Below are 16,440 nucleotides of genomic sequence, written 5' to 3'. Positions count from 1 at the left end.
CCATGGATTGCAGATTGTGATATGGAGTCATCATATTTCTACATTGGCTATATTTTGTTACTTTTGAACTTTACTGCCATTTACTGGATTTTAAGATTTATGGCATTATTGAGTGCTGAAATCTGCCAAGGCCAAATGCCCTTTCTCAGAACATTAGCAAAAGTGAAAATAAATTTTATTGATCTGCCCCTTAACGCCAGCTCACTGCAAAATTTTTTTATTTGGTTCTTTCTTGGCCCATACTACACCCTTCCACCAAGTTTCATGGAAATCGGGCTGGTAGGTTTTGCGCAATCCTACTTGCAGACGGACAAACAAACTGCAAGTACACACAACCTCCTTGGCGGCAGTAACAATGCCCTATTTATATTTTGAATTTTATGTTCATTTAAAAGAAATACATCAGCCAAAATAAAGAGCTGACTTACCGAATTTGACTGATTTTTATGATTCTCGACTCTTAAAATTAATTATTATAATGGTTATATCATTAGTTACTATAATATAATCTACTCACTCTTCTAAAATCATATTTTAAAAATGCATATGCAGGACTTTTTTTTAATGCAAACTGTAGCAAATTGTTGGTAAATGTAAAATTGGAAAGAAAAAAAACCCTACTATTTAAATGTCAGAATTGATAACTTGGTTGTAATTCCTTTTTATTTTTTCAAAATGTCATTGCTTATGTGTACAGTAACCCACAACCCACCTATATCCAGTTCTTCACAGAAGCAAAGGAAACATATAGAATACTACAAGAACAGCATGAGGTCATCCGAAAGAAATTCACCTGTGACAAAACGACGTCCCAGCAGGATTTACAAGAACTGCTTAAAGACCTAGAGGTAGCGCACACACCACACACAAGGTTTTACCCAAGACAACTGTTCAAATGTTAAACATAACATTGTTCTGTTTGTGTCATCAGAGAGAGAAGGAGCATCTGATGGTGCTCAAGCAACAAATGCAGCAACTGGTCAGTAAATCCAAGAATATTGTGAGACTAAGACCAAGAAACCCAGAAGAGAAGAGTAACAACCCTGTTAAAGTACAGGCATTGTGTGACTTCAGACAAGAACAGGTAATACATGCAAACACAACTCGTGTACATCCTGTATGTATGTATGTATGTATGTATGTATGTACAGCTGAGTCCTATGTATTGTTTTCCAAGCTTATTTCCTTCCTTCTGCTGTCTGTTTTCCTGAGCAGAAAGTGATCTGTAAGGGTGATGTGGGCATTCTAAACGATAACACGGTGCGCAGTAAATGGCTTGTAACCGGACCTGGAGGCCTGAATATGGAGGTGCCTTCCGTCTGCCTGTTAGTTCCACCTCCTAACCCACTCTCCATCAGCCTTGCCAGCAAGTATGAAACATGCATAAACACGCACACATGCATATATATTTAACAGTGATGATCAACTGAGCATCATATCACAATGTGCCACAAATCCTATAACATGGCAGGTGATGCATGTGTACGTGTCTTGCATTTCAGGAATGAGCAGTATCTTGAGGCCCTTCAGTCAGTGTGGAACCAGCTCTTCATCAATATAAAGAGCCTCATCTCCTGGCAGTACTGCCTGCAAGACATCAGCCGCATCAATGCTCTCACAATCACCATAGTAACACAATTACTATATATTAATCAGCATGGCAATTTAAAATCAATCATTCTAAACATTACACGTGGGATCTGTATTGCAACATCTATCAAATAGAACTGTTTGTTTGGGGATCATCTTATTATTTTGCGATAGTCCTTGAACTTCAATACTTGCATACTATTAAAAATATTGTTTTTAAGAAGAAATCTAGGTTCTATAATATATAATGCCCCATAATGAGTTCCCAGCTTTTTGAACACACAGTTTTTCTTTTTTGGTGAGTATGTTAGTTAGGAAGTGGGTGGAGGGAATAAGAGGAAGGGGCTATGACATGATAAGGAGAAAATCTTTAAAAATTTAATAAAATGATTATTTTTGAAATTCCTGTCCTTTAAAGGAGATGGTAAGGTACATCCATATGACCTCAAGATACTCTTTTGCTAGTATTACAGCTAGTGCATGGCAATCATGTGTTTTTTAGATTTTGAGATGTGTGTTGTTTGTTCAGAAATGCTACCAATTTCCAGTACATTTCTTTCATAACTCAACAGTGATGTTCTATTAATTTGTTTGTGTGTATAGATAGCTCAAATGCGTCCAGAGGAGTACCGCAACATCATGAAGAGCTTGGAGTCTCACTACCGGGAGTACCAGAGGTACTCTTTGAGTTCTGAGATATTTGGAGATGAGGATAAGAGAGCTATTGAGAGCCAGTATACTGGAGCCCAAAAACACTATGAACAGCTGATTGTACAACTCTTAGCCTATAGTGAGTACATAGAAATGCAATGCTTTTCCATGTAGAACCGCTGTCTCCAGCCTAACCTGAGCACACGTGAATGTGTACATCAAGCAGATTGACCAGAATGATTTATCTTGCACACATCTACACATTTTGCTTCATTCTTCTTTCTGTTTTTCAGCTGGCCAGCAAGATGTGTCCGTGGATTCTTCAGTGAAGGTGAAGTCTTCACCAGTTCTCCTGGATGCTAAGGCTTCATCTGGTGTAAACATGCTCAGTGAATTGCATGCCCTGCAGCTGAAGCTGGAAACCATGGAGGCTGCACTCAGTAGACACCAGCACATCCCAGTGGGACAAGGAGCACCGGCACAATGCACCAGTCTTATCGCTGGCACGCAGGTAAAGGCAACACTTGTAGTCCCTGACTTGCTTGCATGGTATAAAGCAGCCTGATGGCAAATAAAAGTATACTCAACAACATCGGTTCATACTTTGTCATCATGATGCATGCAGGCAGTGGTGAAGAATGTGGAGCCGTTGAGAGGAGAGTTCCAGCAGCTAAAAGAACAAGTGCTTACAGAAGCAGAGGGTATGAAAGACTTGGATAAAGCTCAGTTTCTCCACAGCCAGCTTGATCTCATCAACCAGAGACTGGACAGGCTGGGGTCTCACTCAGCCGCTTATCTGCTAAGGTAGAAAACATACAGAATATCTGGTCAAAATAAAGCAATGTGTGGATTTTTTTTTTTAAATTAAATTCTTGCACTCTTTTTCCTTCAGGTTGAAGGCTCTGAGGTCTTTGCTTCAGGCCCTACTGGAGGCAGAGGATGTAGTGAAGCTTTATGAAGTTCGACTCACTGAGAGAGAGACAACGTCCCTGGACCCGGCCAAAGTCCAAGAGTACCAGAGTGCTCTTAAGGTAATACTTATTTAACATTGACAAGCATTTCAGTAAAATCTAGAATCTGCTCTAATGTCGATTTTATTATGTTCATGGTTTTAGATGTCTGTGTTTTTTGTTATGCTTTTCAGGTCATGCAGTCTGAACTAGCTCAGAAGGAGGGTGTGTTGCGTTCACTGGAGGAAGAGTTAATTAAGGCTCGTCAGTGCAATGAGCAAATTGATCAGAACTGTCACAGGTGTGATGTTGACCTGTGCCTGTACAGTGAGCATGTAAAACAACTATCTGACCGTTGGAAGCGTATTCAGATGCAGATTAACAGCAGGCAAGATTATCCTATTATCTATTTTTAAACATTTAATACTATGTTTAAACAAAAATTAATACTGTACAGTGTTAATTTTTGACTTAAACCTTCAGTAAATTCTTTCTTTTTTAGGTTTGAGGATCTGGACACATACCTGCAGCAGCTAAAGCGTTATCTGAAATCAAGCTCTGCTCTCAGTACCTGGATTAATGACACACAAAGACATATTGATGCTCAGCTGACTGCTAGGACAGATGACCTCACAGTCCTTAGCAAACTCCTAAATCAGCAGAAGGTTTGACTCTATCTGTTTAAAAAAAAAAAGTAGTTGACGAGACTACAAGAGACTACAAGTACAAAAAAATGTAAAATGCAGTTCAGATACACCAAGGCTCTTTTTCAAAGAAATCTACAAGCTATATTACAAGTTACATTACAAAATACATTTATTTTGACAACAAAGTTTGTTGTCCTTTGTTCATTACAGAACACACAATTAACAAAAAATTTGTCCTGTTGGCTGTAAGTACTGACTTTGCATTGAGTTTGCATGGGCACCTGAAAATAGAAAAGTGGCATGATTTTTGATTTCAAAAATCAGTAATCTAGTGGCAAATTGGTGTGTTTATGAGAAAATGCATATGCTTGCCATCAAACAGATTAACACTACCTTAAAATACTGTATATAAATGAAATATTTATGTTAAATGAATATGTTAAACGAATATTTTAGTTGAAGATCAGAGGGAACTGATATTAACGCTTCATTTATTGTCCTCAATAAATATGCAGTTCAGTGGTTTAAAAGTATATGTTGCGATGGTAATGATATATATAAAAACACTGTGTTATACTTTCGTTCAAGTATTTTAAAGCTACTTGAATTAAAAAGTTACAATTAATTGTGAATATTCAGGTTTAACAGTAATTCAGTGCTTTTTATTTGGTGACTGTGTGTGTGTGTGTGTGTGTGTGTGTGTGTGTGTATAATCCTTAGGCACTGAATTCTGAGATAACAGGAAAAAGAGAGACTGTGGAAGCTGTACAGAGAGACGGTGACACATGTGTTAATACCATCAAGGTATAATTGCTGAAATTATTTTTAACAAATGCTATTTTAGTGTTCTGCAAGTCCAGCACAAAAATAATTTTTTTTTTTAATAATATATTAACATGTAGGACTACGAGCTTGGGCTGGCATCTTACAGTGCTGGACTAGAAACTCTACTCAACATTCCTGTAAAGAAAACTGTGCTGCAGTCTCCATCTACAGCTGTGATACAGGAGGTACAAAATATGAAAGTATTAAATCCCATTTAGGTATGAATTGATATTTTGTGTATAGTTCAGGTTCTTTATTTTATTTTGGATTTCAGGTCTCCTCTCTGCATAGCCGCTATTTAGAGCTGCTTACACGTTCGAGTGATTATTGCAAATCTCTTGGAGACTCGTTGAAGAACTTAGAAGAGCTCAAGGTACATAAACAACACTTTTTATCTATCTGTCTGTCTGTCTGTCTCTGTAGAATTTGCTCAGAAAATTACAATCCCAAATCAGAACAAGTTGGAACGGTATGAAAAATGCAAATAAAAAAGAAAGCAGTGATTTTCGAAATTTACTTTGACTTGTATTTCACTGCAGACCATATGAACCCAAGATAGTTCATGTTTTGTCTGGTCAACTTCATTTAATTTGTTTTATATACGTCCATTCCTGCATTTCAGGCCTGCAACACATTCCAAAAAAATTGAGATGGGGCAATTTGAGGCTCGTAATGAGCAAACAAATTGATTTGAAGCAGGTGATGTCATCAGGTGATTTGTAATCATGATTTAGTACAGAATCAGTATCCAGGAAAGGCTTAGTCTTTGAGGAGCAAAGATCTTCAGTTTGTTAACAAGTGCATGAGAAAATTATTAAAATGTTTAAAAAGAATGTTCCTCAAAGAAAGATAGGAAGGGATTTGGATTTTTCACCCTCTACGGTGTATAATGTTTAAACAGGGTTCGTACGGTCATGAAAAACCTGGAAAAGTTTTGGAATTTAAAAATTAAATTTCCAGGCCCTAGAAAAGTTATGGAAAAAAGTATTTTGTTCAGAAGTTTTGGAAAAGTCATGGAAATCTATCTGTTTCATCGATTATCTTTATAAAATTGATGTGCCGTAATAAAATGTAAATCACCACGAGTTGCCTTGGAAATGTTGTCTAGCACAGTCTGTGTAGCCTACTGGCTATGCCTGTTGACTGCCACACCCAGTGTTGCCAGATTGGGCAGTTTTCAAATTAGGCAGGTTTTAGTGCCTCCAGGAGGTTTTTGAACATTTTTTGGGCTGGAAATCATCAGTCACATCTGGCAACCCTGGCCACACCCTCCTCGTAACATGCGACGTGCTAGTAGTTGTAGCGTGCTAGGCGTGGTGCGTCAAGTTTGGGGATGCTGGGACCTTCCCTGCCCGAGCTACGAGCGTCCAAAGTCGGGCTGGAGCCCGGGATAGAAACAAAACCTAAGCGGAGCGCCGCGGCGAATTACGTCCCGAGGCGCGGGGCTAGCGCGCCCTGCCCGCGCTGGTTCTTTGGGGGGAGGGCAGAGGACTCTGGCTGTCAAGTTTGGGGATGCTGGGACCTCCCCTGCCCATGCTACGGGCGTGCAAAGTCAGGCTGGAGCCCGGGATAGAAACGAAACCTAAGTGGAGCGCCGCGGCGCGCCTCGGGGCGAATTACAATGCTGGAGCCCTGGAGCTCTCGTTTGATTTTTTTTTGTTTTTGCGTGTACAGATGGTAAATAAGATATTGGATTGGATAATATCCTCAGTTTTATGACTCTTGAGAGTTTTGCGTTTTAAAGGATAAAAAGACTTAATTTGTAATAGGTGAAGCCATATTAGCCTAGCCATTTCTTAATCTTGTGTATTCTCTGAATTTGGATGTCACAATTGATTTTATTTTGCTTAAATTTATAGGAAAGGGATGGAAATAGACATTCCACTTTTTTCAGATTTTCACCCTCTATTTTCATTTTTTTATGATGCCATTTAGGCGATGCTTAATATTCAGTGTAGGGCCCTGAGGACCTTGCTGGATTTGGATGTAAATGTTGTTGATTAAACTGATTGAACACAGAAATAAATAGACATTCAATGTTTTCTTCAAATTGTAACTCTTCCGCATTTACGATATCATTTAGGCAATGGTTAAATTACAATATAGGCCTATTGTGAAAGCACCTGTAAATTTCAGTAGTCTGCCTATGTGCATATGTATGTGTGTGTGTGGGGGGGGGGGGTCATAGTGCCAAAGTACCAAAATGCTTGTAATGCACAAATTACAAAGTTTTGGGCCTGGGCAGGGGGTGGGTTGCTGAGAGCATGGGCTATGGGTTTGGGACAGATGGACTGGATATTTGGGAAAACATGGACTGTGGGTGTGTACTTGCATATGTGATGTGAAGGGGCATGAAGTACAGTACCGTAGTTGTCTGTGTGTGTGAAGAAAGGGGGCAACAGTGTTGTGAATGGTGACGTGAAATAGGTATGTGTATGATGTGATTATGCATGAGGGGGGCTGCTATGTAAGCTAGTGTTGGGGGCTGTGCTATAAATGCGATGAGCAGTGATGAACCAGTCATGGAAATTCAGTAAAAGGTTTTGGAAAAGTCATGGAAAAGTCATGGAAAAAAACTGGTGAAAAAGTGTAAGAACCCTGTTTAAATGAGTCAAGTAATCTGGAGGAACTTTGGTACATAAAGGGCAAGGGCACAAGCCTAAGTTGAACACCCATGGTCTCCAAGCCCTCAGATGGCACTCAATCAACTGTCATTCATCTATAGCCGATATAACCACATAGGCTCTGGAACAAGCTCTACAACACAGACTTACATCCACAAATGGCAATTAAAACTTTATTATGCAAAAAGGAAGCCTTATGTTAACTGTGTCCAGAAGTCCAGAAGCACCATTGACTTCTCTGGGCTTTGAGGCATCTGGGATGGACCATCACACAGTGGAAATGTGTACTGTGGTCAGACAAATTAGTATTCCATGCCTTTTTTTTTTCCTTTGTACAAAATTGACGCCATGTGCTCTGGACCAAAGACGAAAAGGAACATCCAGACTGTTGGTAGCAACAAGTCCAAAAGCCAGGGTCTGTCATGGTATGGGGTTGGTAGCTTATGCTTCTATGATGGCACCTTTAATGCAGAAAAGTACATTGAGATTTTGGAGCAACATACAGTATGCTGCCTTCAAGATGACACATTTTCCAGGGATATTTCAACAACACAATGTAAAACTACATTTTGCCCACATTACAAAAGCATGGCTGTGGAAGAAGAGGGTGCCTGTCACCTCTGTCGCCAAAAGAGAACGTGTAGCTAATTTTGAGATGGTAGATGACAACGACCCCGTACTGTTGCACACCTTAAGACCTGTTTGCAGAAAGAATGAGAGAAAATAACACCTGAAATGTTTCATCACTTGGTGTTTTCAGTCCCTAAATACAACCCCAATTCCAAAAAGGTTGGGACACTATATAAAACAAATATAAAAACAGAATGTGAATGTTTGCAAATCATGGAAACCCTATATTTCCTTGAAAATAGTACAAAGACAACATATCAAATGTTGAAACTGAGAAATTGTGTGTTTTGAAAAAAAATGCTCATTTTGAATTTGATGTCAGGAACACATTTCAGAAATGTTGGGACGGGGCAGCAAAAGACTGAAAAAGTTGTGTAATGCTAAAAAAGACTGAAAAAGTTGTGTAATGCTAAAAAAAAACAAAAAACCCTAATTTGGTTAATTGGCAACAGGTCAGTAACATGATTGGGTATAAAAAGAGCATCCCAAAGAATCTGAATCTCTCAGAAGTAAAGATGGGGAGGGGCTCACCAGCCTGTGAAAGACCGCATAGGCAAACAGTGCAACAATTTAAGAATAATGTTCCTCAATGTAAAATTGCAAAGAATTTGGGGATCACATCATCTATGGTACATATCATTAAAAGATTCAGAGACTCTGGAGAAATCTCTGTATATAAGAGACAAGGCTGAAAACTGACATTGGGATGCCTGTGATCTTCGAAGATTATTGACAAATTGTTTTCAGTTTTAATTTCAACATACTGGCCCAACTTTTTACCCCTGCTGGCCAAAAGGTCCGAAGGGGGATTATGTTGTGGCGTCCATCCGCCCGTCCCTCCCTCCCGGGAAGGGTGCTCACCTTCCGAAATCAACTCCTCTCAATTTTTGGAGGAATTTCACGAAACTTGGCAGGATTCTTTGTTATATGTCAGTAATACGTATATTGTAATTTCATTCAATTCGGTCGTATTTTACCAGAGTTACAGCCCTTGATTTAACAAAATTATAATTTGACAATTTCATGAGAGTGTTTTACTTCTGATATCAACTCCTCTCACAAATTTTGGAGGAATTTCACGAAACTTGACGAGGCATTGTTATATGTCGGTACTAAGCATGTTGTAATTTTGTCAAATTTGGTCACATTTTACCAGAGTTGTGGCCCTTGATTAACAACCTTGTACTTTTCACAATTTCATGAAGGTTTACTTGCCTTCTGACATCAACTCCTCTCACAATTTTTGGACGAATTTCTCGAAGCTTGGCAAAAGGCTTTGTTATATGATGGTAATAAGCATATTGCGATTTCATTTCGTTGGTAAAATTTACACAAGAGTTTTGACCCTTGAATAAATATCTTGTACTTTGACAATCTCATGAGGGTGTACGTTCTTCTGAAATAAACTCCTCTCACAATTTGTGGAGAAATTTCACCAAACTTGGCAAAAGGCTTTGTTATATGACAATTATACGCATATTGAAATTTCATTTAATTTGGGCAAATTTTACCAGAGTTATGCCCGTCATTATTAACAAACTTTGGCATTTTCATCAAGGTGTGCTTGCTTTCTGAAATCAACTTCCCTCACAATTTTTATCCCATGCTGGCCGAAAAGCCCAAAGGGGGATTGTTGTGGCGATGTCCTTCCGTCCGTCCCGGGAAGGGTACTCACCTTCTGAAATCAACTCCTTTCACAATTTTTGGAGGAATTTCATGAAACTTGACCAGATTCTTTGTTATATGTCAGTAATATGCATATTGCAGTTTCGTTCAATTCAGTTGCGTCTTACCAGAGTTGCCGGCAGGGGATATTGTGCTTTTCGAGCACTCTTGTTCTGATTTGGGGTTGTTGTTTTTGATGATGATGATGATGATGATGACCTCTGATCTTTATTAGATGTGTTTTTTGTTTTTTCCCTGTGATTTGTTCAAAGATGCGGAACACCAAGATAGATTTGCTTGAAGAGGAGTTAAGACTTCTGAGAGCAGACATAGAAGACCGTGATGCTAAGAATGCCTCACTGCAAGAGTCACTCTCACGGTACCAGCTTAAGCTGAATGAATCTCAGGAGCACCTCCTTTCCCTGGAGGAGGTGAAGAGAAGCCAAGCTCTAAAGTGCAGCACAGCACAAGCAAACCTAAGCTCCTCGCAGAGCCGCCTAAATGAGCTCATGGACGAGCTGCAGCGTCTCAAACTACTTGTGGAGGAGGAGAAGAGAAACAGAAAAATTGTGCAGGAAAGGTATAACAGTCAACAGGAAGAACATGAGAAGACCATGCAGAAAAGACTAAAGGAGTTAGAGGGGGCCAACTGGGCCAAAATTGAATTGGAGAAGACTGTGTCGGATCGAACACGGGAGGTTGAGAGTATGCGAAGGCAGTTGGAGGAGGAGTCGGAGAACCTGAAACGGACACAGATGGAGCTGGCTAAGGTAAGGCAGCAGCACAGCACTGAAATGAGGGAGGTCAAACAGACCCATGAGTCCCAGATCCTGGTAACACAAACAAACATGCAGAAGCTCTCACAGCAGCGGAAGAATGACTCCTTATCCATGCAGATTGAGTATGACAGGGTAGAGGGGGAACGCAGTAAATTACAGGAAGAGATGAAGAGGTTACAGCTCACTCTCAGCAAGGAACAGGCTCAAAGAAAACGTATAGAGGCAATGCTGCAGCAACAGATCACAACAGGTACAGAGGAAACCAGAAAAAGGAGTGAATTGGAGGCTCAGATACAGTTGCTTCTTAGTCAGCAGAGTGTAGAAGAGAGCAGATGGAAGGAAGTGCAAGCACACACTACAAAGTCTCTGCAGGAGAAGACCCATCAGATCTCCACCCTCACACAGTCACTTGATGACGAGATGCACAAGAGGCGAGCCCTGGAGGTGGAGAATGGCCATTTGCAGAAGGAGCTTGCAGACCTCCATGCTAAACATACAACTTGTAGTCAGGAATTAATCAAACTTCGTTCTTCACACCAAGAGCTAAGCATCCTCCGTATGGAGGTGGAAACCCAGGGCATTGAGCGAAACCGGGCAGAACAGAATATTTCACACCTTCAGGCAAGAGTTCAAGAACTCCAGGAGGAGCTAAAACAACTAGATGGGCAGCTGAATCAGCAAATAAAAGTAGCCCAAGAGGAGGCTGCAAAGCGCAGGAAGACAGAAGCTCAGCTCGAGAAGACAAACCAGGCTATGCGTGAGTACATCTCAACCATAACCACTTTACAAAAGAATCAGGAGGAGGCTAGCACTGAGGCCAAAAAATCAGAAGAAGCACGCAGAAAGCTACAGGAGGCTCTTGACCGTAACCTGAAGGAGTATGGCGCCTCCTCTCAGCGTCTAGCTACATTGGAAGCAGAAATTAAATCTTTAAGGTTTCAGCTGGTGCAGGAGCAAGGTCGAGTTTGTGAGGCCGATCGGCGCTTTCAAGCCTTGCAGCGAACCATGGAAGAAAAAACCAAAGCACTGAATGAAACCATTTCTGATGCAGAGCGCATGAAGAAGCTCACAGAGGCACTTACCAAAGAGCGCCTTGGCCTGGAGGAGGAGTTACGAGCTGTGCGACTGGAGCATGATCAGCTGCTGCAAGGCAGGCAACATGAGAATCACGAGATGAGCACCCATATTACAACACTTCAGCAACAGCTCCAAAACAGCCAATGTATCCACATAGAGCATAACAAACTTATCCAACAGCTCTCAGAGGAGAGAGAGAAGCTTCAGTCGGAGATACAGAATATCCAAAAACAATCCAATGAGGTACTAATCAACTGTAGAATGTCTGGGATTACCATAGACTGTAGTTCTACTCAGACATTATGTAGGATCTTTTCCAACTTGCTTCATGCTTTTCAAGCTCTTCACACACTGCAGATGGCCTTTTGTACTCTGCCATGCAAAATTTTCATTTCATGGTTTGTCTGCACCTGAGTCTATCACCTATTCCCATGGAAGGCACTTATTCTCAAGGAATCCTCACACTGTGTGCTTTTTTTTTGTTGTTGTTGTTGTTTCTTCTTGTGTTTAATTTATGGTGTTTTGATCATTGCCTGCCACAATTTATGGTGTTTTGATCATTGCCTGCCACTCAATCTCTAATCAAGTCATTCTTAAGTCATTACTCTATCCAATATTCTTAAACATATACATTGCCTTGTCTGACTCTATGGGACTTGTGGATTTTGGTAGTATGATTTTGTATTTGAACAATTTTAAATCTACCTACACTGAATCAAATGGCTAGCTGAAAGGGCACTCAGCAGTAATTAAATAATCATTTGATACATTTATAATGTCTCCTAGTAAATGATTTTAAACTACTTATCAATGATTCAATGTTTCCTTTTAAATGCATGGACTTGTGCTTTTAGAATATCTAAACTATAAACCCTTTTGGCATTTTGTTGATTGAATTGTTTAACATATTTCTCTCTTTCTGTCTCTCACTTTCTACTTAGACATCAAGCTTGATCCAGTCTTCCCAATCTCAGTGCACTGAATTACAACAAGAGCGAGATTCTCTCATCAAGAAGATAAAAACCCTAGAGGAAAAAATGATCTGTATGCAGAAAACTGAGGAAGATCTTCAAAGTACCAAACTTAAGTTAGAGACAGAATTGCGCCTTAAAAAGCAGCTGCAGGAAGAGAACGAGAGGCTCAGGAATGAGTTTGGCATCTGGAAGAAGCAACATCAAAGCCAAGATGAGCATGTGCAGCAGCACATCACAGTGCGCATGGCGCTAGAAGGAGAATGTATCTCGTTGAGGACACGTATGGAACAGCTGCAGGCCCAACTTGAACAGGTTGAAGAGCGCTATAAGCTCCAACTGCAGGGATTGGAGCAGGAGCGCAGTGGCCTAGTTACACTCAGAGATTCCTTGCAAGAAGAGGTTCTGAGACTAAGACAGAAAGAAAATGCAGTAAATAGATACACACAGACAGATCACCTTGGCACAACTGTTGATCCCTCCACTCTCGTCTTTGATGGTATCCGCAAAAAAGTCACAGTCCAACAGCTACACAACTGTGGCGTTATTGACAAAAAAACACTGGACCATTTGCTAAAGGGCCATCAGACTATCCAGGATGTGGCTGTTAATATCAAGCTGAATCTCAAGGGCACAGGAGCCATTGCAGGACTAGCTGGACCCACTGGAAAGTTGACGGTCACAGAGGCCAAGAAAGATAAGCTGATCTCTGCAGAGAGTGCAGTGAAACTGTTAGAGGCTCAGGCAGCAACAGGACATATAATTGATCCCAGAGCAAATTTAAAGATGACCGTAGAAGAGGCTTGTCTTAATGGACTTGTGCATGAAGGGGATAAAAAGCAACTGCTGACTGCAGAGGCTGCCTGCATTGGGTTTAGAGATTCAAACACAGCCAAACTTCTCTCAGCCAGTCAAGCCATGAGAAAAGGCATGATAGATCAAGATACAGCTCTGCGTCTGCTGCAGGCACAGGAGGCTGCAGGAGGGATTATTGATCCTGTCCTTAGTATATACCTCCCCAAGGATGTTGCCAGGGACCGTAATCTGATTGATGAGAAACTTTATCAAGCCCTGATTGAGAAACCAAATTGCTATATTGACCCTAGCACAAATCTGAGTGCTAGCTATGTCAGCCTGAAGAGGCAATGCAAAGCTGACCCGAACACAGGCTTGCTCATGCTACCAGCCCCCCAGGCACCAATGACTGTACAGGGTTTACGAGAAAAGGTCTTTCTGTCACATCTGGTAGAGGCCAACCTGTTAGAGCCTTCAGACATTGATCAGCTAAGAGAAGGCAAACTGACTAGCCAAGACATTGAGCACAGACTTGGAGCCTATCTGCAAGGATCCACCTGCATTGCTGGAGTCTATGATCAGGCTGACGCACGCATTCTGCCTATCTACCAAGCAATGAAAGAAGGACTCCTACGGCCTGGCACCACACTGGAGCTTCTGGAGGCTCAGGCAGCTTCAGGCTTCATAATTGACCCCATCAACAACCAGTACTACACAGTAGAGGAGGCTTGTAAGAAAGGTATTGTTGGTGTAGAATTCAAAGATAAGCTCCTTTCAGCTGAGAGAGCTGTTACTGGATATAAAGATCCTGGTAGTGAAAAAATCATCTCCCTTTTCCAAGCAATTGAGAGGGGTCTAATCGAAAAAGGCCATGGCATTCGCCTACTACAGGCTCAAATAGCCAGTGGTGGCATCATTGATCCCAAACAAAGTCACAGAATTGATGTGGATGTTGCCTTTAAGAGAGGTTACTTTGGCGAAGAGATGAGTCAGATTCTAAAAAATGAGGGAGATGATACAAAGGGATTTTTTGATCCTAACACTCAGGACAATCTCACCTATCTGCAGTTGAAAAGTCGTTGCATCACAGATGATAAAACTGGCCTTGTGCTTCTGCCACTTCGTGATCAAAGCAAGATATCAACACACAAGAACACAACAAGGAAGACAAGGGTTGTAATTGTAGATCCAGATACCAATAAGGAAATGACAGTACATGAAGCCTATCAGAAGGGGTTGATTGACTGTGAAACTTACATGGAGCTTTCCAAGCAGGAAAGTGAGTGGGAGGAGATAACTGTTACTGACTCAGATGGTACCAGTAAACTGATCATTAGTGATAGGAAGACAGGCCTTCAGTATGACTTAAAAGACCTTCTTGATAAGGGTATAATCAACGAGGACAACTTGCATGAGTATCGCTCTGGGATTATTACTCTTACACAGTTTGTTGACAAAATCACCACTAAAACCATAGCCATGAACAAGCCCCCCAGCTCTTCCTCATCCTCAGTGTCATCCCAGACAGTCAAAAGAGAAGTCATGACCTCTGTTAGAAGTGCTCCCTTGCAGCAAACACCCTCCTCACCAAACACCTTGAAGCGCATTTCCAGCATGTCAATTACTCGGACGTCATCTGGAGAGTTTATAGGGGAGCAGAGTCCAGTTGGGGCCATTTTTGACACCGAGAAGTCTGAAAAGATCAGTATATATAAAGCAATGAAGCATGGCCTTGTAGACTCTATCACAGCACAAAGACTGCTAGAGGCACAAGCGTGCACTGGTGGTATTGTAAACCCAGAAGATGGCCGCCGCATCTCCATTCAAGAAGCTACTCGCAATGGCATAATTGACAATGACATGGCTAATCGATTGAAACCTGCACAGAAGGCCTACATTGGCTTTGAGGATTTAAAGACAAAGAAGAAATTGTCAGCAGCTGAGGCAGTGAAAGAAAAATGGCTACCTTTCGAGGCTGGACAGCGTTTCCTTGAGTTCCAATTTTTAACAGGAGGCCTCTTTGATCCAGAGCATGGCCAGAGACGGACACTTGACGAGGCGGTACACTTGGGATGGTTGGATGGAAGAGCATCACAGAAGCTCCTGAACACTTGTCACCACCCCAAGATGCTGACCTGCCCTAAGACAAAGTTGAGAATCACATACAAGGAGGCTATGGATGCCTGTTTGTTGGAAGATAAAACAGGAGTACGTATGCTTCCTGCAGCCTCTACATCATGTGAAATCAGCAGCTCTTACAATCCAAACCCAAGCTCTGCTCCAGGCTCTCGAACTGGATCCCGCAGAGGCAGTGTGGATCAAACTTATTCCAACTCATCCACCTCCAGATACAGCAGTTTCAGCTACAGTAACACCACCTTCAGCAGCAGGTCTCTATCATAGTCTGTGTGGTTGGAGAGTAAGTTTGCTTAAAATATAACCCAAAGGGAAAGCATAACTTGCAAAGCATAAATGTATTAATGGTTAGGTGACCTGTGACCTGATAACTGAATGTTAAATTCTAAACAGTACATAATGCTGAAGACACTAACTTACTTTTGTAAATCTTAACTAAAATTATTTTAAATGTTGACATTTTTATAACGAGTGCCTTCTCTTATATGACAATATCAGTATTGTCAGTTAAGCTGATCTTATTTGATAAACTTAATGTAGTTGCCTAAGGTAGTTACATATGTTTGATTATATTGATATAGAAATGTGGAAGTGTGGGTTTGGGGATGATTTGAAAATCACAAGACATTTGTATTTGTTCGAATGGTGTGGGTAATTATTTATTCACAAGGATGTGATAAAGTCGCTGTAATGTTCGCTCAGACAGGGAATTCAGAATGTTTAATGTTGCCACCGATTGATTCCATTTCGCTTATTAATTTGTAAGTGCTTTTACTTTTTCTTCTCAGATAAACCTAACATTTGTTTAAGCATTTACCCAGTGTCCAATAATTTTCTTTTAACAAAGTTGTTAACTGATTTGATGCCTTAAAATAAAAGTTCATTACAACATTTTCAGTGATTCATATTCAACAATATTTAGCACCACGTTAAATAAATAAGTGAAGCGTCTTCATACTTTATCTACGGTAAGACCACAGTTAATACTAAGAGACTAATAATATGAAGTTTGCTCAGTCTGATAAATCTTGATGTGCCATGCAGATGGTTGGTTCGGAATTTGATAACAGCGTAATCCATAAACCCAACCTGCCTTGTGT

The 16,440-nt window shown here is 40.8% G+C and overlaps 1 protein-coding gene across 3 annotated transcripts in view; it reads left to right on the top strand.

Moving 5' to 3' along the window:
• The window catches only part of dspb (desmoplakin b), a 56,334-nt gene extending 40,103 nt beyond the window's left edge, over positions 1-16,231 (top strand). For 2 of the 3 annotated variants that reach the window (XM_060914054.1, XM_060914053.1), the window contains 15 exons: positions 723-848; positions 932-1,084; positions 1,216-1,370; positions 1,503-1,629; positions 2,194-2,380; positions 2,535-2,752; positions 2,867-3,045; positions 3,134-3,272; positions 3,386-3,579; positions 3,694-3,856; positions 4,559-4,642; positions 4,741-4,848; positions 4,938-5,036; positions 9,855-11,681; positions 12,380-16,231. In XM_060914054.1, the coding sequence (XP_060770037.1) occupies positions 723-848; positions 932-1,084; positions 1,216-1,370; positions 1,503-1,629; positions 2,194-2,380; positions 2,535-2,752; positions 2,867-3,045; positions 3,134-3,272; positions 3,386-3,579; positions 3,694-3,856; positions 4,559-4,642; positions 4,741-4,848; positions 4,938-5,036; positions 9,855-11,681; positions 12,380-15,607 (6,987 nt within the window). In that variant the 3' untranslated portion in view covers positions 15,608-16,231. The remainder of the gene's footprint in view (positions 1-722; positions 849-931; positions 1,085-1,215; positions 1,371-1,502; positions 1,630-2,193; positions 2,381-2,534; positions 2,753-2,866; positions 3,046-3,133; positions 3,273-3,385; positions 3,580-3,693; positions 3,857-4,558; positions 4,643-4,740; positions 4,849-4,937; positions 5,037-9,854; positions 11,682-12,379) is intronic. The other variant, XM_060914055.1, reaches the window with a different exon arrangement.
• The last annotated feature ends 209 nt before the right edge of the window (positions 16,232-16,440 follow it).

The sequence above is a fragment of the Neoarius graeffei genome, chromosome 2 (assembly GCF_027579695.1).
Source record: "Neoarius graeffei isolate fNeoGra1 chromosome 2, fNeoGra1.pri, whole genome shotgun sequence".
In the NCBI taxonomy this organism is placed as follows: Eukaryota; Metazoa; Chordata; class Actinopteri; order Siluriformes; family Ariidae; genus Neoarius; species Neoarius graeffei.
This window is presented reverse-complemented; position numbering and strand designations above follow the sequence as displayed.